This window comes from Phodopus roborovskii, unplaced genomic scaffold (genome assembly GCF_943737965.1).
Source record: "Phodopus roborovskii unplaced genomic scaffold, PHOROB, whole genome shotgun sequence".
Classification (NCBI taxonomy): Eukaryota; Metazoa; Chordata; class Mammalia; order Rodentia; family Cricetidae; genus Phodopus; species Phodopus roborovskii.
Genome location: NW_026126541.1, coordinates 4,765,480 through 4,791,578, shown reverse-complemented (window position 1 = coordinate 4,791,578; position 26,099 = coordinate 4,765,480). Strand labels below are relative to the sequence as shown.

General features: G+C 51.4%; 1 protein-coding gene across 1 annotated transcript in view; it reads left to right on the top strand.

The window, feature by feature from the left end:
* Positions 1-12,484: 12,484 nt before the first annotated feature.
* Habp2 (hyaluronan binding protein 2) overlaps positions 12,485-26,099 on the top strand; it is a 36,556-nt gene continuing 22,941 nt past the window's right edge. The window contains exons 1-5 of the mRNA XM_051200023.1: positions 12,485-12,547; positions 12,612-12,859; positions 17,937-18,021; positions 19,579-19,654; positions 25,791-25,921. Coding sequence (XP_051055980.1) covers positions 12,485-12,547; positions 12,612-12,859; positions 17,937-18,021; positions 19,579-19,654; positions 25,791-25,921 — 603 coding nt within the window. The remainder of the gene's footprint in view (positions 12,548-12,611; positions 12,860-17,936; positions 18,022-19,578; positions 19,655-25,790; positions 25,922-26,099) is intronic.

Sequence of the window (26,099 nt, the reverse complement as noted above, 5' to 3'; positions counted from 1 at the left end):
GCGAAGCTGCTGCCTGCAAGCCACACTTCGTACCCTAAAACCTTGTTTCCAGTCCCCTCTGAAATCACCCCCAATGGAGGCTACAGGGTCCCGTCACACTTTATAAATTCCCCTTCCTCAGTCAGCTCAGGCCTGGCAGAGATGCAGCATGAGATATAGCACAGGCTCGCCTAGTCTTCCTCCTACACGTCCCCAAGAAGAGGCAGCAGTCACCCGTCCTCATGCTCAATGTCAACAATAGCGGGACTCGGGTGGCTCCAGTCACTGGACTCTTGAGTCCTCAAGCACTGATGTAGATTGCTCAAGTCAGCATGATGCCCTCCCAGGGTCTTTCCATCTCCTCCCAGTGATAAGGCTGCGATAGGCTCCATTGGGCATGGCCCAAGGGCTCCCTTCTCTTGGTGTGTGCCAGCAAGCTCACACTCTGCCCATGCTTGCCCTCGGTCACTGCCCACATTCCTCTTCACTGCTGAAATATCCAGACTATGATGGGCCACAGGAAGTCTGTAAGTCAGAGCCTTAAGACCTAGCACTGTGCCGCATGACTGACAGCTCTGGGGCGGGCTCTTCCCCTCTCTGGGACTCCTGTTTTCCCAGCTAGAAACTTCCTCCCCTCCTTGGGTTGTGAGCAGGAAATGAAACAATGCCAGCCAAAGTAGCTCCTGAGCTGCAATGCTCTTCTGATCTGTGGTTATGCAGCTACTGGGGAGGAGGGTGGGGAGGAGGGTGGGGAGGAGAGTAGGAAGGAGGGTGGGGAGGAGGGTGAGGAGGACAGTAGGGAGGAAGGTAGGGAGGACGATGGGGAGGAGGGTGGGGAGGACGATGGGGAGGAGAGTGGGGAGGAGGGGGAGGAGGACACTTCTAGGTTGAATTAGTGTCCAACCCTTGAGCTGAGATGGTGCAAAGCAGTCTTGTTGGGTGTCACCGTTTGATCAGATGAGTAGATGGAGGGATGGGCTGGCATGGCATGCGTAAGCATCCTTGGGGAGAAAGCATCCGAGAATGTTAGGAAATGAGATAATGTGAGGACATTTTCTTCTGCCTGGTGCATGGCAGTGGAGTTGGAGAGTAAAGTTCTCACACTGACTTTTCAAATCACTCCTGTTTAGCTCATCAATAGTTGCTTCATAAGCATGATTCCAAGCCTAAGAAGCATTTTAAGCCTTTTAAGCTCCAAAGATTAGGGTGGGGTAGAAGGAAGACAGATAAACAACAGACCTGAGAGGATTCTCCGTGCAGAGGGGTAGACGGTTCACTTGGGTTAGATTAATCCCCACATTGAAACCCGCTGAATATCGTTCTGAGGACGGAGAGCAGGAGATAAGAGAAAGCCCCCTTGGCAAAGCCTGACATTGAACAGTTTGCAGAACAGCAGGCCACACCCTTCTCTTGGCAGCCAAGGGCACGGAGACTAGCCTGTGGAGGGCAAATAGAGGGTGAGCAACAGAGGGGCGGCCGGACGAGGGGCGGCCGGACGAGTAAGGAAAGGGGTGGAGGTTGCATGGGTGATGCCTCCCCACCCTGTAAAGGCGTGTGACATCTTTCCTCCTCGGACCACGGGAAATCATGGCCTCAGGCAATACAAAGGCTGAGATGCAGGGCAGCCAGCCTTGGCAGGAGGACCTCAGCAATCACCAGAGGAAGCCACCTATTTCTATTTCCGGGACCTTGGTCTTCTCAGAGTAGGGACTTTAGGCTGTAAGAACTGGGCTGGCGTCAGAGAGACCAAAACAGCTGGGGAAAACTGGTTCGTCTTCCAGTGGCCTCAGGGGTTCAGAGAGGGCAGGACTTATTTGGAGGTGTTGGTGGCTTAAACAACAGTCAGATGGCCACCTTGTCACCTCTACAAAGGCTGGACTCCAGCATCTGCAGACAGACCTGGAGGAGCCAGCTGTCGGGAGCAGAGGTGTGTGGGAACCCTGTGTGTCAGGAAGCTCACTGCGACAGTGGACTGAGCTCAGAATGGCCTGAAAGCTTGGGAAAGGAAAACCTGCGGGCACCCGGCCCTCACTTCCTGTGGAAGGTTCTGAGCATTGCTAGGTAGGGTACAGACCAAGCCCCAGAGCCAAGTGAAGATGAGGGACACCGGCTGTGGACAATGGCCCCAGGAGAGCACATTGGGGAGGACCCTGAGATGCCACCAAGTCCCCATGGAGGGGCCCAGCCTGCCACTGCGGGGCTGTGGACTTCAGGACACCTTTCAGTTTTGCTGTCTGGCTGCTCAATGGATCCCCATCAAGGCCCATGACTGTGCGGGTTACGTGGGGGAAGGTTTGTTTGCACGGCCTTTGGAGGATATGGTTCCCCAGGCCTGCAGGAGCTTGAGGCAGCTGCTCATATTCCATCCATCACAGTCAGGAAAGTAGGGTGGACGCTGGTGCTCAGCTCGCTCCCTCTTCTCGGTCCAGGACCCTGTTCATGAAAGCCTGCTTCCCACACTCAGGGCATCTTCCTTCCTTGGTTAAGACTCTCCGGAAATTCCTTCACAGTCTAACTGTGCAGTGAATATTAACAGAGACCCAAGGTGTTTCCCAGAACTCAGACTGGTGCAGGGCTGGAGGACAATGCCTGTATCACCACACACTTACACACATGGTGCTTTCCAGTAGAGGGGAGGGCATCCGTAGCCAAGTTGGAAATCCTTGCTCGGCCCCTCCTTGGCCTACCCTCTCCCAGTTTTGGACTGTATTCTCTGCCCCGGGAATGTGGTCCCCTCTGGACATCTTGCAGCGCCTCCCAGCTCTGTTACTCCCCTTCCTTCCCTGAACCAACCAGCCGTGGGATTCACAAAGATCTCCCCAGCCTGGGCTTTGTGCTTGGATGCCGAGGACCCATCAGGCACAGACACACACACTTCTCTGCGTCCTGGGACTGAGGCATGAGAGGCCGCTGAAATGGGGAGACAGTAAGTAAGCATGGGATGTGGAATCTCTCAAAACGGTGAGTTAGGAAAAAATAGCCCTCCTCTCTGGAGAAAGATGGAAGCCAGCATGTCAGCAGCTGAGGCCAGGCAATGTGAGAGACTGAAGGGGAGTCTAAGGAGACAGAGTCTGCGGTAGTGACCACACGGAGAAGGGCATTTACGGAACCGGGGAGGAATGTTGCTCACTTGGAGTTTAGCAGTCAGAGGGGAGAGGGGTCCAGGGTAAAGTGAACAAAAGCCAAGGCGGGACCACACAGGGCCTGCTTCGCCCACTAATGATGCATTCTGACTTTTTCTACCACACCAGGAAGAAGGCAGCAATCGACTGCAACACGGAAGCAACTCGACCCAGATTTGGGAGCCGAAGGGCACGCTTCCTGGGGCGTCCACAGGACCCCTCTTTTCTAACCAGAGGCATGCACGCCCCATTTTGGGGTCCTTACAGGCTTTATCCCCTGTAGCCAGCAGGCATTCGGGATTCGGGGATCTGCTAGAAGGAAAGGATGTAGCAGGAGAGCCATTCAAACCAAGATGCCTGCATGGCACATTTAGCACGAAGGCTTTCATCCCAAGCTGACGGAGTGCTCCTCGACTTGGAGCAACCTCTCAGGATGTGTGGAGTGTGCCTGGGCCCGAAGCAGCAGCCGCCTCATGCGCTCTGCCCCCAGGGTTCCCACTGGGAATTAGAAGACAGTGTGGCAGCTCTCTATTAACTTTTATATATATATTTTATCACCTGAACTCGTTCGAGGTCCCCCTGGCTCCACAGCAGGGGTCCCCACGTGGTATCTGCCAGGATCCACCCCCACTTTCAGGGAGTGGGTTTGTATGCTGCCCTCCATTTTTCAAAGCCGTTCCCTGGTCATCAGAGACTCTTGTGGGGTTGGGCTCTGTGACATCAGGGGCTCCCTCTCCCTTTCCTGCCTCCTCCACCCCTTCACTTTCTCCTCTTCTCTATAGCGAGTGATCTGTTCAAAGCAAGCCATACCCTGGGAGTGCCAGCATGGGATCTATCTGGTCTCCCATCAAAGCCTCAGCAGCTTCCTGCTGCCTGGCCCGGGTATCTGTCACGAGTAACTGCCACAGATTGGGGAGGCTGCCTGCGGCTGCCTGGAGCTGCAGCGTGGGGCGGGCGCTAGGGTGAGCCTGGAGATCGGGGTCGCAGTTGGCTGGCAGAAGTGAGCCTTGGGCCAGGTCTGCGCAGTTGTTCCATGCCCCACTAGTGAAACAGCCACAGCCTTACACACACTGGTGACCCGGGTCTCTTCCTGGGCGCGTCACTGATCGGCAGCAGATGGTCGCAGACGAGTTCACTACTCTGAGACTCAGTGTTTTCATCTGCAAAGTGGGTCTAATGGTTAGAACAGGCTCTTCTCGGGGTTACTGAGGTGAAGAGATGAAATGAGGTAGTCACTGAATAGTGGGCATGGGGCGCTGGCAGGGGTAGCCCGCCACACGCCACTAGATTCTGAGCAGGCTCTGGGATGGTAGAGGACACCCAGACATACCCAGAGTGGCGACGGGAAAGAAAGGAAGAGGAGGGACCCCCAGCAAGTGCTTCTAATCTCTCTCTAGCGCCCATGAGTGGCTACACCCACGAGAAGTCTGAGGGCAAGAGCATGTAAGAAACGCATTCCCACCATGCAGAGTGGAGCAGGGAAGGGACTGGGCCCGAGAACACAGGCAGTGTGCCGCGTGTCGTGTGTGAGGGCTGTTACATATGTGTGCACACAGACTAGGCTGTGTATTCATACAAGATGGGGTGAGGGACAACAGAGGCCCCCGTCTGACCTTCACAAAGACCCTGAAAGGCACTCAGAGGGGGCCAGACCAAGGTCCAAACATCTGGAGAACAATCAACATCTGTGGGCAAGTGTTAGGACACACTTTATTCAGAGGGCCAAGAACGGACCAAAGAGAACTTGACTTGCAAATCAGCCCTGGGCCCCGGGAGGGTGAGAAAGCACAGACACAGAATGGGAGGGAGAGGCGTGCTGATGAAGGCAAGGGGTCCTGTCTCCTCTGGGAACAGCTGCCATCTCCCAGGAACTAGATGTCACTTCATTTCACGCCTTCATGGTGTTTGTGGTCATGGCGACTGCTCCACGCTTTCTGGATCCAGCCACCCTGTCATAGCCCTGGGCAGATTTCTCATAACTGGACACGCTGATGTGCAGAACTGAGTGGCTTTTGACCCAGCGGTTAAGATGACATGGAAAATGGGCAGAACATGAGGGCGGGAGCTGGGGCACTTTCTCAGCCAGTTCTGGTCACCCACCGCATGTCTACAGACCCAAGTGAAGAGCCAGTGCTTTCAGAAGGACCTCCTCCTTCAACGCCAGGCGTGGCAACCCACGCCCGCAATCCCAGCACTTCGGAGGCTGAGGCAGGAGGCTCAGGGGTTCAAAGCTAGCCCCACTACCCAGTGAGGCCTTACCTTACCTCAGGCCCTGAAAGCGGCCTAGGCCACGATGGTTGATGACATCTCCAAAGGTGCTGTGATGGCTAGGTTAGACGGGAGCCGACACTGCTCTACAGCTGTGCCACCACCCAAGCTAGTGACTTCCGAGACCGCTAAGAATAAGGGAGGTGTACTCCCAGCAACACCGAGGCGGCCACTCTCTACAGGGACAGAGATTCTGATGTAACAGGTTGCTTGACAACTGTGGTGTTATTCTTGGTGGCCAACTTGACTACATCTGGAATTAACTGAAACCCAAATGGCTGCGTACGCCGGTGAGGGATTTTTCTTAATTAAATCGTTTGAAGTGGGAAGCCACTCCTAAGCTGGGCCACACCTTCTGGTGGCAGCCTATTTAGAGGACATGGAAGACGAGAGCTCTTGGTCTTTGGCTGTTTGTCCTCACTCTCTCTGGCAAGGTCATTCCTTCGCTGGCTTTGTAGCCTACTTCTTCAGGATTCTAGCATGTACTGAAGACCAGATCTTGCCTCTTGGGAGTTTCTGTCGGTAGACAGCCATCATTGGACTAGCTAGAAGGTAGCCTGCAAGCCACTCGACTGCACCCCCAAAGCTCTCCTTGGTGTGATATCCAGTCGTCATGGTCAGCTTCAGAATCAGCATGCAATACACCTCCGAGTGTGTTTGTGAGGGGTTTCCGGAGAGGCGGTAAGACCTACCGTGGGTGTGAGCAGTGACATCCCATGCACGTGGCCAGGGGCTGGATTAACAGGAAGAGGCAGCTGAGTGTCTGAGCCCGCCTCCCTGCTTCCTACTTGTGAACACAGTATGACTAGTGGTTTCAAGATGCTGCTACCGTTGTCTTCCCATCTCAGGGGACTGCGTCCCAAACTATAAGCCAAGCAACAGCAAAAACCTCCCTTAGCTTTCTCTGCAGGTACCACACGTCATGACACTGGGCATTGATTTGTCCAAGGTTACGCCAGCCCCAAGCAGCGAACCCGGAAGAGCTGTGCAACTGGCCTCACTTGGAGCAGAGCCTGCAATTCTGATGTCATGGCATCGCATAGCGATGAAGTGGCCTCGCTCCCTCTGTCCGGAAGAGCAGTCTACCCCTGTGGCAATTCCTGCTGAGGAAAATCTCGGAGAGTGACCTTGATAGCTTTGACTATCTCTGTCTGCGTGATTTGCCACTTAGAATTGTTTCCTCGGCAAACTCAGTCTAGCGCTATTGGAAAAGTAGGAATCAATTACCCCAGATAGATAGGTAGATAGTAGCTTTGGGGAAGAAAAATATTGAATTCTGTCCACACAGATAAATTTCTGGCAATAAATTCAAATAAATGCCCCCCTCCTGCAAAATCCGAGCGAGAGTAAGCGGGATTGAAAGAGCCAGGAATGGAGGTACGCGCACCATCAGCGCGAGTCTGAACCGCATCCCCAGCCTGGCTTCCTCCGAGGGGAAGCTGGGGCTTGCGAAGCTGGCAAACAAGCCAGTGCAATGTGTTCCCCCTTGCCCTTTCTCTGGAGGCGGAGTGGGCTAGGAGGGGGTGACCACACCCCTGCTTTTCATAGTAAATAATCTTGGAGACGGCACCAGCCTGGCCAGCCCTTGTCTCCTTTAAGACCATACTGTTGAACTTGGGGCTTATCTTACTGCAAAGAGAGAGTAAACAGGGGACCCTAAAACCCGGAGAGGGGCCAGACTCAGAAGACGTACGGGTATGAAGCTGGCAGCCACTCTCAGACATCTGACAGATTTCAGATTTCTGGTGGCTTTTCTTTACAAGGTCAAACTCTCTGGTCACCGGGAACTAGACTCCAGAGGGTCATGGTGTGGGCGGGACTTTCCAGGTGGACCAAAGGCCTTCACTGATCCCTTTGTGTCATCCCTGAAGTTCAGTGCCACGATCGCCTCCCCCTGCTGCCCCCTCCCTCCCCTGCTGCCCCTCCCCTCCCCCCTGCTGCCCCCTCCCTCCCCCCTGCTGCCCCCTCCCCCTGCTGCCCCCTCCCCCTGCTGCCCCCTCCCCCTGCTGCCCCCTCCCTCCCCCCTGATGCCCCCTCCCTCCCCCCCTGATGCCCCCTCCCTCCCCCCTGCTGCCCCCTCCCTCCCCCCTGCTGCCCCCTCCCTCCCCCCTGCTGTCCCCTCCCCTCCCCCTGCTGTCCCCTCCCTCCCCCTGCTGTCCCCTCCCCTCCCCCTGATCTCCCCTCCCCCTGATCTCCCCTCCCCCTTCCTACTCACTGTCAGTGATGTCCCAGGCTCTGTAGTGATCTGTGTTTGCAGCCCAGGCATCATTCACTCACAGCTGTCATTACCTCTGTCACTTGATTGACATCAGAGCCCTGGAATTACTCCCGCTCTGATTCCTCTTGTCTACCCCTGTCCCTTTTTCAAATAAGGTCTCAATATATCTTAGGCTGGCCTATGCAACTGAAGGTGACCTTGAACACCTGATGTGCTGGGAACATAGGTAGGTGCTACCAATACCAGGTTCATATAGAGCTGGGAGTTGAACCCAGGACTCTGGCATGCCAGGCAAGCATGCTTTTGTGAGCCGCAGGTCTCACGGGTTAAAATCCAGGTGTAGGCAGGGAGCTACACTAATCTGTCCCTTCCTGCCAGCTATCAGCAGAGGGCCATTTCTCTGCTTGGCAAGGCCACGCTGGCTCATGGTCCCCTCTGTCCGACTTCAAAGGCTTACCTCTCACATCTCTGGTGACGGATCCCTCATCTTTGTGACCCAGCCAGGAAAGGTTTTCTGCTGTCTGTTAAGGATTCATGGCTTAAAAATAAAATAACAAGCAAACAAAAACCTGGGCCCACCAGGTAATCTGAAGTCACATTTCTGTCACAATGTCTGTGGAGTTAATCACATCTACAAACTTCCTTTTGACACAGAAAGTTCTGGAGTCACGGGTTCTGAAGGATGGATGGGCACCTTTGGAAGCCGCTGTACGTACTATAAATGCATTTATCTATGTAACCAAGTGTGGATCCATCCCCCACTCTACCTGCTCTGCACCTACCTGATGTCCAACTCGAAGTTTCTAAAACGCCCTTCCTAGGGCACCTTAACTGCTGTGCAATGTGACACAGAGATGACAGAGAGATTGACCTCTCTGGGCCTCGTTTCCAGCAGGTGCAGCGGATGCCGGCTCTTACAGCATCTAGCAATCTCTGGGCTATAAATATTCCCACGTAGCAGACTTCAAGCTGCCAACCTGAAAACAGGAAACAGCAAGCCCAGATCACTGCCCTAGTGCCTACTGCTGTGATAAGACCCCGTGACTAAAAGCAACTTAGGGAGGAAAGGGTTTATATCATCGTACAGCTTGTTTCTCATCATCCAAGGAAGTCAGGGCAGGAACCTGGGTGCAGGAATGTAGGACAGACCTCAGAGGGGAGGGCCGTTTGCTGGCTTCTTCACCATGGCTTGCTCAGCCAGCTTTCCTATCCATCCAGGACCACACACCCACAGGTGGCACCACCTACATCAATCACCACTCAAGAGAAGGTACCACAGGCTTTCCCGCTGAGCAATCTGGCAGGGGCACATTCTCAACTGAGGCTCTCTCTTCCAAAATGACTCTCACCTGTGACATGTTAAAAAAAAAAAAAAAAAAAAAAACTAGCCAGGACAATTGACCCCTTGTCGACTTGACACACCAATGCATTATTACTGAACCATAACCTTTTCTTTCTTGCTTATCCCCAAATCGCACATTAATATCAAATATTATAGTATGAAAGAGCTAGCAAGCAGGTGCCTCGTGATCCAAGCCCTGAGCGCGTTCGCTCCCATGTTCCTGCCTGTGGACGGCAGGCCTCAGAGTAGGCAACCTACATCGATCTGAGTGGAAGCCAGAAGGAGGGTGAGGCTGAGTCAGCGCCCATGACCACCGTCAGTGGGGTGTAGGGAGGGCCTCTTCACAAGTGGAGAATCAGACACGGTGGTATGCAGCCAGGCAGGAGACACCTCCAGTCTGAGATCAGTTTGAATGACATCAGATCTACAAAGTGGAACGCAGGAAGAGAGAACTGGTTTCCCACAGGCCCATTTACCGATGCATCCTTTACTCATTGGCTGCTGCTGCTGCTCCTGTGGACAGAACTATAAAGACCGGCGTCTCAGTAGACTCAGACTGAATTCGGGGACCTGCATCTCTGTTACTCCGTTGGTAAACCCACCTTGCTATTCCTCTCTCTCCTTCACTCCCCCCTCCCGACCACCCCCGTAAGGTCCAGGTTTTCTCACACATTCATAAAATGATGCGTCCAGGTTTATTCCTTTAACAGACAATGCTGAGCACCGGCTGACCACAGGGTCGGCGCCAAAGCGTCCCCAGAGTGGAACACGAGGGCGTAAGGCCACAAAGTAGCCAAGGGGAAAGCTAGCTGCAAATCCCAGGAAAGGTAAGACCTTTGAGCTTCGGTTTTAGAAGATGTGTGAGACTCTCCAAGACCAGGAAGTGAGAAGTGAGAAGGCTTTCCTCAGCATCGAGCCTCGGAGTACGAAGAAAGCAGGACACCTGCTTAGCAAATGTGCCAGAGCGAGTGGACATGGTCATGAAGAGTTGAGCTGGGAAGGGGGACGCACAAGCAGCTGGGAACAGATTAGTGGGGCCTCTCGCGCCACATTAATCCTTCTGAACTTTGTCCTGTGGGCCATGAGCAGCAGCAATACACCAGGTAGGCCTTTTAGGGTTGGGTCCATCCATCACAAAGAAGAGTAACAAGGTTGAAATCCACAGGCTGCCGCGCTGGCCCAGGCACAGATGTAGCCTCAGCCACAGGCCTGGCCTGAAGCTGGGCCGAGAAGGCTGAGGTGCACAGGCAGCTGGCTGGCTCCTTCACACCTGTCCACCTGAGGGCAAGCTACTCCCACTCAGTCAGCGGGTCAGAGGGCCGCGTAAACCCCAGACAGAGGTGGAGCCACTCAAAAGACAAAATTGCCCACTGCCAGGCCATTCGTCAAGCGGGGATGACTCAGTCAGTGGCAGAAGAGAGGACAGAGCGCAGAGCACAGTCATGCCCCGTGATCCGTGTGCAGCTGGCTGGGAAACAGCAGGCCAGCAGGAGCAAGGAAAAACTGGGCTGTGTGCTTTGACAGGCAGGGCACTGCAGTTCTGAACCATGCCGGCTGCAAACAACAACACTGTCCCGATGGGTCAAAAGAACTGTAGCTCATAGTGACGTGACCATGGCACAGGGGAGTCACTTACTTGCTCCAGGGCACAGCGATGGTCCAAGGAAATGAACCCCAATCCAGGTTCCAGTCAGAGACCTGCTGTCCTGTCCCTAGAATTCAGGGACCTGTGTCGTCTGTTCCACACACTGGGAAGTAGCAGCTCAGCCTGCCCTGGAGTCTACACCACCTGCCAATCACAGCTCTAAACCCTTTAGGGCAGTGGTTGCCAACATGTGGATTTCAACCCCTTTGGGGTGGAATGGCCTTCCACAGGGGTCACATATCAGGTATTCTGCATATCAGATGTTCACATTACAATTCATAACAGTAACAGCATTGCCGTTGTGAAGCAGCAATGAAAATAATGTTATGGTTGGGGTCACCACAGCATGAGGAACTGCATTAATTAAGGGGTCACAGCATTGGGAAGGTTGAGAACTGCTGCTTCACAAGCTATAGACTGACATGAGCCAACCAACCATCCCGTATTTGCCGGGGTCTTCTAGAAACAATGGGGACTCTCTTGACACATGGTGGTTGTAGCTACGCCTCTTTCCTACTCACTCTTACCATGTAGTGAGTGGCTTACCTTCTACAGCATGCCCAGAGACAGGAAGCCACTCAGGGGGACGTTCCTATCCGTCCCCAGATGAGTCTCCAGGCATTCTCACTGGCCATTTAGGGAAACGGGCACTTTGCAAACACAGCCCAGCCAATGGTGAGCTGCCCAAGGGCTTTGTAGACCTGAACGTGCACACTGAAGGCAACGGACAGCAAGCCTCCTAACCACGTCTGTTATTTTGCACAGACTGGGGCAGAGGTGTCTGCTCATTCCCTTACTTAATTGCCTACTTCAGCATGGCTCATTTGTTTGAAATGTCTTTTGAAAAATCTTTACACTGACCAACTGGGCTCTTGGTGCAACCTGAGACACTATCACTAAGTCCCATGTTGGTTCTCTGGCTTGCTTGGTAATGAGCCCAGAGATGGTAAGGTAGGAAGATCCTTTTGTAGACACTGAAGGGTGGGCCGCTTCCATACCTTCTGAGGAGCCCGAGCACTTTGAACTTCAGCTGTCCTAACCCATGCAGTTGCCATTCTGTAAGGTGTGTCCTAATATCACCTGTGCCACAGAAGGAAAGTGAAACTCAAAAACAAGGCTGAGTGAGGGTTCTCGTCCCCAATCATACACTCAAAGCTTGTCCTAACACACACACTCTCACACACACTCACACACACTCACACACACTCACACACATACACACACTCACACACTCACATACACACACATACACTCACACGCACTCACACACACTCACACACACTCACACATACACTCACACACACTCACATACACACATACATACACTCACATGCACTCACATACACTCACACACTCACACACACTCACACACACTCACACACACACATACACTCACACACACACATACATACACTCACATGCACTCACATACACTCACACACTCACACACATACACTCACATACTCACACACTCACACACTCACACACTCACATACACTCACACATACACTCACACACACACTCACACGCACATACATACACTCACACACTCACACACACTCACACACTCACATACACTCATACGCACTCACATACACTCAAACACTCACACACATACACTCACATACTCACACACACTCACACACTCACAAACACACACTCTCACACACACTCACACACATACACTCACTCACACACTCACTCACATACACTCACACACTCTCACACACACTCACACACATACACTCACATACTCACACACACACTCACAAACACACACACACTTACACTCACACACCCCAAGTGCATATTGGTGAAGGTACTCGCCCAGGAAACTATTGGTGTTGTTTACATAAAGGTCTGTGGTTGTGGTTGGAATGCACAGGAAGGGTGAGGATCTGTGTCCTGCCATGACGGATGGCAATCATGTATCCCCACCATTCTTCCCACACGCCTTCCTCCTGCAGCTGCAGGTACTTTGGCAAGGCCCCGTCTCGTGAGTGTCTGAGGATCTGTCTGCTGTGTTTTCCCACACAGATGGCCCTGGGGGAAAATGCAATGATGCCCACTGCACGGTGGTGTCACACACCTGGGTGGCACCTGTCTGAGTGTCTCTTACTGTCTGTCCCTTGCCTGACTCATTTTTATAAAATTGCCACTTCCTGCTGTGCCCGCCTGGAGAACGATGTGTATACTTCCCGTGAGGGGCACAGGGACGCATGTACAATCTCAGTTCTCGCGACGTTGACGCAGGAGCATCCTGAGTTCAAAGCTAAGACTGCAAGGTGAGTTCAAGGTCAACCTGGGCAACTTGGCGAGACACTTGTCTCAAAATGAAAGATAAGGAGAATGCTGGGCATACAGCTCGACAGTAGAGCTCGAATCAGTGAGGCCTCGGGTTCAATCCCAGCCCCACATAGGAACGGGACAATTTAAAGTGGGAAGAGACAGGAAGGCAACTCAATACAAATTAAGTGTCTGTTGTGTTTCAGGCCATTTCACAAATGTCATCTTGTACATTGAAACACAAAGTTCCTTTAAGGCAGACTGAGAAAGATTAAACAGCTTACCCAAGATAATGAAGCAAGTTGATGGCTTTTCTATCAGCTCTGTCTGATGCCAACCCGGGCTGTTGCTAGCAGGGCACAAAACCACATACAAATGTACTGTAGGAAGCCAGCAATGCGAGGAAATGTCTGGAAACTGACTGTAGTGGGGACTTAGAGGTCTCTCTTCCCTCAAAGTGAAGAGGTGTTATTGGAAGTGTCTGCACACTGTATTCAGAAATCCAGGAAGTCTAAACGCCCAGATCTCTAGACCCCTCCCTCTCCCAGGCTTTCTACCAGGTTTTTTCATGTGGTAAACGTATGCAGAATTTTACTAAAAACTGTTTAATAAATCAAAGATGTGTCAAGAACAAGACGCGTCATACAGCTCGGGCGGTGGCTCTTTGTGAGGCTGCAGATGCAAGGTGGCAGGCTGTGTTCTCGCGGAACTGAATGATGGGATGGGGGAGACTGGGGAGAACACACTCCCCACCTTAGACAACCGTCTCAATGGAGGAAATTTCAAATGCGAGCAGAAATACTGAAGCTGCACTGGAAGATTAAAGAAAAGACACAAGTACAAATGGGCGAGTCAGTCGCTGGAGAGGGAGGCTACGGTGTGTACTCGAGACCCGGCAGGGCCCTGCCAGGGCTCACAGGGCACAGAAGTCAGAACTATCCGTGACTTCCAGCCACAGTCCATCCATGGGGCGAGGGGGACACCACGCAGTTTGGAACTCACAACTTGCCATGAACTTCGGCCACAAGAGTAGCTCCTGTCTTCTCGTCAAGCATGGCTGTCCACTGTTCCTTCATCCACCCATCTGCCCATCTATTGATCTAGTCCTGTGTGCATGCATTCCCCTGTATCCATACCTCATCTGTGCATTGGTCCCCAGGTACGTCCATTCCCATATTTACCTATCTATCCATTCGCTTGTGAGCCAGCCATAAGCCCCATCCATTCATACATTACCCCACTTATCCACCCATTTACCCCTCGATCAGCCCCCCACCCAGCCCCATCCCTCCAACACTTCATCCCTCTATTGATCCGCCCTCTGTTTAAGCATCCGACCATTTCTCAATTCTCTGAGCCATCTGTTTATCCCCCGCGCCCATCTATGCCTCCATCCAACAGATCTTTATCGAGGGTCGGGTCGTAGCATGTCCTAAGCGGGAGGCAACATATGAGAACTAAGGAGACTGTGCTTAAGGAGAGCAAGGCACAAAGCAGGGCTGCTGGAGTTGGTAGAATGTGGGCCTTGCTGGCAGCTCCCCGTGAGGGTACTGAAGAGTTCTGTGTAGGGCTGTGACGGGATCCCATCGGGGTTTCACACGCGGAAACAACTTCAGCAGCAGATAGGAGGGAAAAGAATGTGAGGGCTGCCCAGGAGTCAGCACACGGTGTCCACTTGGACAAGCATGAGTTAACCAAGAGGAAAGGGCTGGGGCACAGGAGAAGCTTTCTGGGGTATCGGCACGCCTGTGACTTGGACTGGGAAGACAGGAAAGGAAGAGATCTGCAGTGAGTTCCAAGTTTGCAACTTTGAAACCTGAGCGTGCTGTGCTACTGGCAATGGCGAGCTTGGGAGAGGCAAGCCACTCCTCCCTCTGTGTCTGGCTGGCACCGGGTAAGCACCTACTGTGTTCTATGGCTGGCACCGGGTAAGCACCTACTGTGTGCTATGGCTGGCACTGGGTAAGCACCTACTGTGTGCTAGGAATTCAAACTTTCCCCTGGAGAAGAAGAGAGCGGCTGTCATGGGTCCATCCGGACTCGGTGGTCCACAGCGGCCCACACTCCTCTGCCCATGCTAAAGCCCCTCCAGGAATTCAGGCTTCTCAGAGTCCTTGGGCTTTCCCATTGTGTGCATCCAACTCCAATCTGTGCTTATCAGATCCTGAGATTTCTTAAAGATGAACATTTACCAGACGGGGAGCCACTTTTCTCCTAACACAGTGACTTTGTGTGGTGTAAACCATGACCAATGATCAGGTGTCTACTTCTCCATCAGAACTCAGCCATGGTTAGAACACCATTGGGCAAGCATCCCCACGGAAGCATTCTGGCTTTCTCTTGGGTATTGATTAACCCACAGAGCATCTGTCGTCTGCCTGTAAATTTGCCTGACCATGCCTGTGACTTCCGCAATATCTGATTAGACCATCCAGAGACTAGGGAAGTTCATTTAAAGCCCTCTAAGCCAGCCACACTTCCCTACATAGGGCACCTGTCCTAGAGGATGCAGAATAGAAGTCCAGCTCCTAGTTGGAGACAGTGCTATGAGGTATCACCAGATCCTTCTTCAGCAATGAGACACCCAGTCCTTCAGCCACCAGGGGACTGGCGTCCAGGGCTCAGTTGAGTTCCTCACTGGAAGAACCACTGAAGAGTGACATATGGTCACAGTCCTCCTGTGGGCTGTCTCATAGCTGCTGGGAAACATCCAAGTAGAGCGGCCTGAGCCTCCTTTCACAGCAGGACAGTTCTGAGGGGTGCACAGCTCCAGAATTTCCAGAGGATATGCCTCTGCTGTGACTGTTTTGCAACCCAACTCCTCCTTCTGCCTAGTCCTGTCTCCTCCCCAGCTCATATGGATCCCAAAAATATAACCCCTAGAAACTTCCTGCACCCAAATTTCAGTAGCTCTGTCTGGGCCCAGGATATCCAGCCTAAGACCACAGGAAGACACATCTCTTCAATAAACTCCGGGGACTGGTCACCCTGACAGGAAATAGTCAGAGCGAAAGGTGAGCTGAAGAGGAAACAGATGACCTTTGCCAATAAGCTTGTGGGAAAACACCCCAGCACCCAGGAGTCTGCCATATCAAAAAAGAACATTTGCCTGGAAACCAAAAGGCTGGAATCCTGGCCTTGCCTCTACTTACCAGACCTTAAGCAAATTGCTTAGCCTTTCTGAACCTCACTTAACTGAAAAAAATGGGCTGAAGCACCTTGCATGGGAGTTAAAAAGACCTCAGAGTGCTTGTAAGTGTCCCCGGAAAGCAAAGCTGCCCAATAAATGCTGATGTCTCTCACGCTCTTGAGCACACCCCAGCATCTTCCAGGCCAGAGAACACAGAGAGCAGCAGTTTTGAAAATACCAACTGCCTAGGATCCCTGAGTGGACAAAAGCTAACATCCCCGCCCTTCCCAACTGAGTGTCCCTGGGAGTCAATGGAGGGGATAGCAAGCCATTCAAACAAGGGGACAGGAATCAGAACAATGAGAAAGAGTTGTGTCCCTGTGCCTTAAGCTCTTAGTGGGGTGGCACAAAGAACCCACCCGCAGACGGGCCAGTGACTGAGTGGGGTCTTTGAGAGATGTCAATTCTGAGACTAAAACCAGGTCTGTCTTCCTTATTTGCAACACTGCCCAGCCCTAAGGCAGGTACTGAGTAAGGCCTGCAGGATGGGTGGCTAAGCGAGCTTTTGTCCATCACCCCACAAAGATGTCTGCTGTGGTATGCGCTTCCTGGGTTGGCTTGAGGAAGGCCATGCTGCAGCAGTCCAGGGCCCTTCCCGCCTCGCCCGGGGCCGTGTGAGTTGTCTGTGTGTTCCTTCTCCTATGGCAGTACCATGAAAGCTGTGGCCCTATTGTTTGCATTACCCTGGAACACGGCCATGTGCCTGGCATCAGCCTGGCCTGCGGCTGCATTCTTGACTCAGTGGTGGGACCGAGAAGCAGATGTACAAACCGTGGCCAGAAACAACCGAAAATACTTATACTCTCCGGACTGTTTAGAAAAGTCTGACTGCCTTTCTCCCAGAGAGTAGAGTTAAGGATGGGGCCTTGCCAAAAAGGTGGCCGTCCCGTGGAAAGTCTTGATGTTACAGAGCTCTACTCTCCGCCAGTCTCTTCACTAAGCACATTGCCCTTGGCCCATTTTACAGGTGGGAAAACTGAAGCTCTGAGAAAGTAGAAGATTGGCCCAGAGTTACAAGGTTGGTGTGGGCAAGGGGCTAGACTGTTGTGGCTAGTTCTACTGTGAGTGCAGGCTGCCATTTCTGCACACCGGAGGCTTACCAGGGAGAAGACACTGGCTTTGAAGATTGTGAACAAACATGAGTCACATCCATTCAGCCACAACACGTGGCCTCTGTTAGTGAGTCCTGGGCACGCAAGAAAGGACAGGTCCTGGCCAGGTCTCTGTGTGGGTGCCTTTCCTGAGAACAGAAGGAAAAGCTCACTAGAAACAAATTTCCCCAGGCTTGTGACACAAGACAGAACCCCATTCAGAAGCATGCAACCCAACACGTGAGAGTCTGGTGCCCGGAGTAACCAGTGATGGGCCAGCCGTGACCCCTGAAACCAGCATGCCAGTGCCAAGGCTCTCTGTTCAGATGTGAAGACCATGGCTCTTGGTGACTCTGTTTCAACTCCCCAGGAAAGCACAGATCACAGGACAAGCCAGTCCCCTTTGTCCTGTGGAACCAAAGGATTAAGTGTCTTCTAGAGAATTCTCTCTAGAAAGTATAGTGTAGAAATGTACTCAATTCATGTTATCACAATAATAAAACTTTGGGGAAACAAGAGACAATGTGTTGGAGACCTGTGACTATTACAAAAAGTGAAACCTGCCCCCAACCCCACCTTTTTACTATGAAAGGAAAGATTGTCACATAGAGACATGGATCCAGATTACAAAACCGAACAGCCAAACTGCCCTGGTCACTTCCTTTTGACAGGGGAAGGGAAGCTTCAGGCATGTTCTCTGGGAATCTCTCTACCAAATGAGACAGAAGAGAGAAAGCCCAGATGCCTGTGTCCCGTCAGGGCGGCGACAGGGACACCTGCCTGGGCTGTTGCTAGACTCCAGCTTCTAAACCAGAAGGCTGAAGATGCCTCCCGTGTGGCCTCTGAGCTCGTGTTGCTCTCGGATAATCACGGCATCATCGTGAGGTCATCCCAGGGACCCACTCACTGCTTTCAAACCTTCCATCCGCCGTTCCGATACCGCCACCTAGTTCACCTTTTGAGCTAACCACTAGGGACAGTTAACTAATTTACTTTTCCAACCTCAGCCTGTCCCTTAGGAGTGAAGCTCAGGGGCTGGGGATGTGATTCAGCAGGTCCAGTGTCAGGATTTGGATCCCCAGCACCCACATGCAAAGCCAGACATGACGTCACACACCTCTAACCTCAGCATGGAGAGGAGGAGATAGGAGGGGCCCACACACTCGCTGGTCGCCAGTTTGGCTGACATGATGAGCTTTGGGTACAAGGAGAGAGGCTCTGAAAACAAGGTAAAGAGCATTAGAGGACATCAGATGTGTCCTTCTGCCTTACACACTCACACACACACATACACTCACACACTCAACACTCACACTCACACACTCACACACTCACACTCACACTCACACACACTCACACTCACACTCACACACTCACACACTCACATACACTCTCACACTCACACTCACACACACTCACACTCACATACACTCTCATACACTCACACACTCACACTCACACACTCACATACACTCTCACACTCACACACACTCACACACACATATACTCACACACACACTCACACACTCACACACACTCACACACTCACACACACTCACAACACTCACACACTTACACACACTTACACTCATACACAAACTCATACACACACACCCTTACACACACTCAAACACACACACACAAAACACTCTCACACACTCGGTTACACACAACACACACTCAGTCACACACTCACACACACTCACACCCATAAACACACACACTCACACACTCATACACTCATACACACTCTAACACACACACTCACACACAACACTCAACATACACTCTCACAAACACACACACTCTCACACACTCAAACATACTCACACACAACACTCACACTCATACACACACGCACACCCTCACACATTCTCTCACACACATACACACACTCACACGCACTCACACACACACACGCACACAAGGACTGAAGTTGATGGCCACTTCCTTCACCCCGAATCACCAGTTCCCAGCTCATAGTGGAACTCTGTGAGTATGTTAAGGCTATTAATGTGTTCATGAACAAGCAGTGTTATGCTGGACAGTTCACACATGCCTCTGAGTTTTCACACCCACTTTCGTGTCCACATGGAGCCGCCTCTGCTGAGCAGCTTGATGTGAAACGCCCAGTTGCTGCTTCGATGGAGTGGTTGTTCACTTACTCACTTGCCCACATAAATCGCTGAGTGTCCGTCCACTTACGTTGGGAGCTCGCTGGAAACCCATCAGAATGCCCAGCCTCACGAATATTCAGTCTAAGGAGGCAGAGAGGGAGCAGATACTGTGAAAGAGATAATAAGCCGGGTACCTCTTGATGGGATGGCCTTGTGAAAAGTTAGTTGACACAACAAAACCCATCTGGTGAGGGCTTTGACTTCAGGGTTCTCCTGGGCTGGGCCTGTGGGATCCAGCATGGTGAAGGCTTGGCTTCCAGAGTTACCAGCAACCACCGGAGCAGCCGCTGTTTGAGCGCTGGCTGCACATGCCCTGTGGGATGGCTGCTGGGAGAGGTGAGTGCTAACCCATGCATCAGTTGGCACAGTTTCAAGCCTACGTTGCAGAATCGGGTGGGAGGATTCCTGGAGCCTAAACATAGATTACTGTGGACCGACAGGAGCTTGGGATCCTGTCAATTGAGGAGATCAATTGAGTCCACAAGAACCAGCCCTCGCCCGGTAACTGCTGCTTTCCATGGCCCTACCTACAACTGTGCTGCTAAACAGAGAACGCCAGCAACAACGTCCCAAACAATGAGCACCATGCTTGTTTTTCCTCCCACAGATCAAAGACAGTCTCCAACTAAAGGGGAAATAATTAAAAAGTGAAAACCCTTACGTAATGAGGTTTAAAAAAAAAAAAAAACTTTTGAAGCCAACAAGCAACTATGGGCAGCACTTCAAAGCGCCCAGAATCAATGTTTGTCAATAGCAGTTTGGCATCCTTTAATTTATCTTTCATGAATATAAAGTGTGATGTTATTAGGGCCCATCCATGCCTTAGTTCTGGTCGAGACTTGAGATCACAAATCTGCCAGCATCCTCAGTGGGGGCAGAGGTTCTTGCCTGTTCTGGAGCCATTTATCCCGTGGCTGACACCAGCCAGACATCCAGAACCACAGCACTGAACACTCAATAGCACTACCTGCACCACAAGCCATGGGCTCTTTATTTTCGCCGCTATCTTTGGAGACATTTGTTGTTTTTCTGCAGAAGACAAGGCACCCCTTGGCTCTGCCCAACCCCCAAGTTACCATTTGTTTGATCAAGATAGTTGGTTTGCAAAACATTAAACAGTATTTGATGCCTAGTTAATAATTTGCATCCTCTTCATTTGTTCCGGAATCCACAGAGACTGACATCCCCACCCCCACCCCCACCCCCAAAGGCACACACAAGAAAAGAAATTGTAAGGAGAGCAAACCAAGAGGCCTTCAAGGGCACAGATGTTGGTCAGGATGCTGGATCTGCGTGTTCTGCTGTTAATCGTCCTAGCGGGGAAGTCAGCCACTGGGGTAAGTGGTCACTTCGAATTTCTGTGGTCGAGGGACTATGAGAGTTTTAGAAAAATCAAACCATCTAGGTTTGGAGCAAGAAAATCTTAACTGTAGAATGGCTGGTGTGCCAAATTGAATGTGCCCTGACTGCAGGAGTGTATGTGGACTGCCTCGTGGGCCTGTCAGCAGCTTTCTGATGACATGCAGTGACCGAGTCTCCTGTAGCACAGCCTCCGTGAATTCACTCCAACAGAGATGACTGGTACACACAACTCCTCTACTGTATGCATGCACCCTTTGGGAAATGGTGGAAAGCACGTGAGCTCACTGGCCCTACCACACCTGTCAGATTCTCCAGCCCTCCGGGGGGTGCCAAGAGAGGGAACCCTGGGCTTTGGCCTCAGGGGACGCCCTGGTGGCTCAGGGAGCCCAACAAAGGGTCTACTTACTTAGCTGCATCTGACTTGAGGAGAAGCCCCGTGGCTAGAACTTTTTCTTCTCTTTCTCGTGACCATAGTAGATGGGACGGAGAAGATGAGCCAGGACCCAAGGGAGTGAAACTATGTGGTGGGCCAGGAAGGGAGATACTTAAGGCTTTGCCTAGAGCACTGGGTTGAGACAAGTAACGGAGATGCTGGCCAGTCCGTGTCCCCCTGAGGAGCAGCTGCCAACAGGATCTTTGGGGAAGGGAGGAGCGGAACCCTTGGGGTCTCCACGCTGACTATAGGCCGAGGCTTGGGTGTTGAGGCAGCAATAGTGTTGAGTTTGCCACAATAGTCTCGGCTCATTTGGTAAAGGTCATGATAACAGAAGGCCGTATGTGTGGCTTCCAATAAAAATTTAGTTCCTTTGCTTTTGGTTTTCTTTGTGGCATTGGTGATCAAAACCAAGATCTTTAGTGTGTGCTAGGTTAGCTCTCTACGAGTGGGACGAATTCCCACCGAGTGTGAGCTCTTTTCGTGGATAATGTCCAGGATATGAGCAACTTCGCTATGGAAAGCTCAGCGCGGCTAACCTTCCTGCATCCGGTTAATCGCTTTTGAGTTGTGTCTCCCTTTTGGGGTGTTTCCTGGGGGGATGGAATTAATGATAGCCTCGCTCATTGGCACGCTCATGTGATAACATCCTTAGTTCAGACCCCTTCCTTAGTACCAGATGCAGTTTGCCAAGTGGCTTGTTTTAGAAAAGATGCCCATGCCAAAAGACATGGCGGTTGCAGTTCCCTGTGTCTGTCAAGCCTGGTCATGTGATGCCTGGTGAGTACCTGGGGCTGAGAGCAGCTATCCCACAGCTGTACATAAGGCAGCAGCAATGATCAGAGAGAGACCCAGAGAAAACACCAATGGGAAACCATTGAGCCTAGAGTTTACAGGCAAGAAGGGCTAACGCGACTGTTGGATGTTCACCAAAGGATAAGAGTCCCAGCCCCCAACCCTCCCACAAATCTTTTTTCTTTTTTTGTGGGGGGGGGGTTATCAATGAAACTTTAAGTCAATAGAGGATAAAAGCATATGAGGACTAGCCTAAGGCAATGATCTTCGTCAACTCCAAAGAAAGGACTCATGACTTCCCTACGCTTTCTTACTTAGGCGCGTGCCAGGTGGCCAGAAAGTCTTTCCATGTTCTGCGGCCTGCCTGGCATGTTGTATCCAGGGGAAAACAGCCAGGTTGGATGTTTGGGAGGGTTTGAGGCTTCATGGGAAGGCAAAGCCACATCGTCTGATGGTCTTTCCCACCTACATAGATAAAAATAATAACCAGTTGTCTGATAGCACTCAGAAAGTTGAGGCAAGAGGATTGTGAATTCCAGGCCATTCTGGGCTGCACAGTGAGCTGCATAGGCCAGACCCTTCGTCAATAATATGAGAAATATAATGAAATGGTAGTGTATGGTAGAGTCCATCCTTGGTGCTAGCCCCTAAGTTTGCTATGGATTGGGTCACTGCCAAAAGGTCCCCGAGTCCTAGCTACTGTCACGGTTCCCATTTAACACATAGAACTAAGTCCCACAGCTGGGAAATGACACAGTGAAACTCTAAACTTTTAGAGGATAGATAGACCTGGGTCCCTGAGTACCATCTAAGTGCGTCTCTCGGTGCATGTGGCATTGGGGCCACATCCTAGCTGGAGGTCATTTGCAGAGGAGGGAGCGATGGACTCCATGTGCCTCTGAAGTGGAAAGATGACAGCCTTAGCATCAGCGCTGAGGCAGGAGGTGCCTTGTGCGTCATGCTAACTTATTCTTGGGATCATCTATATCAGAAGCTCTTCTTTGTAAAACATTTTATCCTCATTATCATCTTCACCTTAGTGTGTGTGTGTGTGAGAGAGAGAGTGTGTGTGTGTGAGTGTGTGTCTGTGTGTGTGAGTGTGTGTGTGAGTGTGTGTGTGAGAGAGAGAGTGTGTGAGAGAGAGTGTGTATGTGTGAGTGTGTGTGTCTGTGTGTGTGTCTGTGTGTGTGTGTGTTGTGTGTAGACCAAAGGACAACTTGTGGGGGTCAGGTACCTCTTTCTTCCCTGTGGACTCTGGGGGGGCGGTTGAACTCGGGTCATCAGACTTCATAGCAAGCATTTTTACCTGCTCAGCCTTCTCCCTGGCCTCTACCTGAGATTTGATTTCATTTAGAAACTCACTAAGGACAGACATGGCTCAGACACCATGACCGTGAACCGCAGACATCATTCATATGCCTTCGTGTCTGGTCTAGATCGATTTATGTATAAACTAGCATAGCTGTGTGATGTCGTCCCTGCACCCCAAAGAAGAAATCGTTTGGGGGTGCTAGACTCCCTTGTGCCGGGCAGAGCCCGTCTGACCTTCATTCCTGCTTCAGGGAGGAAGAAAGACGGTGGTTTCTGCTGCTCTGCACAAAGGAACATATGGACAAAATGCTCGTTTGTTTACATCTCTGTACTGTTACTCCTGGGGTCTTCCTAGGCACTCAACCACAGAATGGCCTGTGTAGACAAGAGATCGCAGACTGGAGTACCTTCTTCTGCTCGCGGCCCAGTCTTGCTTGCTGTGACTACAGAGCATCTTCTTTGTGTTTTAGTTGCCAGGCAGCATTTGAGAAGCAGAGCACCTCAAATATAGATAGTGCTTCTCCGAGATTTCATAAAAACTGCATATTCTGGTAGCAGTGAGCACACATTCGTGTTTGTACCGCAAAGGGGCATGCACAAGTCTCCCTCTCCTATGGATTGCCATTCTACGCCTTCATCGCCTCCTGAGGGAGAGAGGGAGGGAGGGGAGGGAGAGAGGCAGAGAGATTATGCGGTTATTGCTCAAACACACCATAGATGCTGAAGTGTTTAGTGGGTCAGTCCCCAATCTCAGCACTCAGATCCACACATGCCCCAGGGCAGAATCTGGGAGCCACCCTTGGTGAAACCCCAAACATCCCAGAATTAGGTCTTTTTCATGCCTAGGGGGTCCCTTCCTCTTCTCCAACCTAGGCAAAGACTTCTGGATAAAGGAAAGGACTAAATTCCAAGGGGGGGGGACTTGATTGCAAGCAGGAGTTGAACTCATTAGCTTTGCAGTATACACCGGTATTTAGGGAAATCAGGTCGCTGAAGTCACGTGTGTATGTATATAAGCATGGATATATTTATATTCTAAATGCATTAGGGTTTCCTAAATGCAAAAGAAATTCTGCTGTCACACAGAAACAGCATGGCAGAAAATTTAGCAGCCGGGATTTTAAATAAAACATGCTTTCTCTTCATAATTAATATAACAAGGTTTCCTGGCTTAGGGTTTGGCAAGGATCCCAGGGAAAAATGATGGGGGAGGGGGCTCATGTGACATGCCTGTGATTGACCCAAGTAATAAGTTCCTGGAAGACCTTTGCTGAGGGGCTCTCCTGGTCCTGCCCCTCCCCCACTGTGCCCCTCCCCACACACCATGCCCCCACACATGCCGTGCCCCTCCACACTGTTGCACCAAGCAATTGGAAAGTAATTATAGTAATGAGATTAACTCATTGGCAATGACATCTCATAACAGTACTACCAGCCATTTATTGACTTTTAACCACATATCCCTCGTGGTTTGAATTTCCCTACCAGCCTATGAGTTAGGGCCAGTGTCACTCTGATATCACAGATAACAAAACAAGCAACATAAGCAACCTGTCCAAGATGGCACACACTCACGTCAGTGAGCTGAATTCAAACCCATAGTTTCCATGCTCCTGGCCATGGTGATATGGGTGGTCACTCCAGGCTCTATCCAAAGACTACAGGTCTGTTTGACGTGGAACCAGAGATGTCAGGCTACAGTGTGGCCTCTGAATCCTGCTTGTGCTGGGGTGTCCACCAAGGGAGGAAGTAGGCTCCTCCTGGAGGCTTCTCTTCAGCCCAGGAAGCTTCACTTCCTGACAGCAAGAGCTCAGTCTTGCCAGACAGACAACCAAGTAATTAGACTTGAGAAACTGCCACAGCCTAATCTGACATCGCCACACTCCTGTTACACACACTCACCTTTACCTACTTTACAGGCTTATTTTTAATAGTTGTGTGTGTACCCGAGTGTACATGTGTGTACCTGTATGCTTAAGTACGCATGCCTGTGTTTATACGTGAGTATGTGTACACATGAGTGTATGTGTGTGTGTGTGTACTGTACATGTGTGTACATGCACTGGAGGCCAGAAGTTGGCGTCAGATATCTCCTTCGGTTATTCTCCATCTTTCTTTCCTTTTTTGAGTATCTCACTACATAGCCCAGGCTAGCCCAGAACTCAGAGAGATCTGCCTGTCTCTGCTTCCCAAGTGCCAGAATTAAAGGTGTGTCCTACCACACCCAGCGCATAGTGCTCCTCCCCAGTGATAGACCAGGCCAGTGTGGCTATGCTATGGCTCCCAGACTCTGGCACGGTGGCTAGGAATACGGAATCTGATGGAAATGGGCATCCACATTCCAAGTCTGCATTGGTAGCTGCTTTGGGATAAACTGACGATTTCGGTATTGGAATGCACACGTGCTTTTCAGAACAAACAAGGCAATGTGTATGGAAAACGGTTATCACCGGCCTGGTTCAGTCAGCTTTTAATAAGTGGACAGAGCCCTCCACTTTCTTATTTGACTCTTAACTATCCCACACACACCCCCCCTCACTTCCTCTGCTAATTTCCATCTTTGGGTTCTAGAGTCCCAGGAGTGGGTGCTCTTCTATTCCATTGACTTTGAAGAAGCAGAGTGGAATTATGGGGTGGGGGGACACAAATGGCATCCACACCTCCTGCTTCTGACACAGTGGAGGTTAGCGTCTGGAAACCGGGTATGTCTGGTTTGGGCTGCCTCTCTGTGAGTGGAAAAGAGTCCATGCAGAGCATGGGGTGGAGGAGGGCTGGGATGGCTCTGCTGGGAAGCCTCCCAAGCTCAGTTTCCATTCCCGCCACAGCCATGCCTAGAAAGAGCATGTCTGCCACCTGCTGGCTCCAGGCGGCACAGCATCA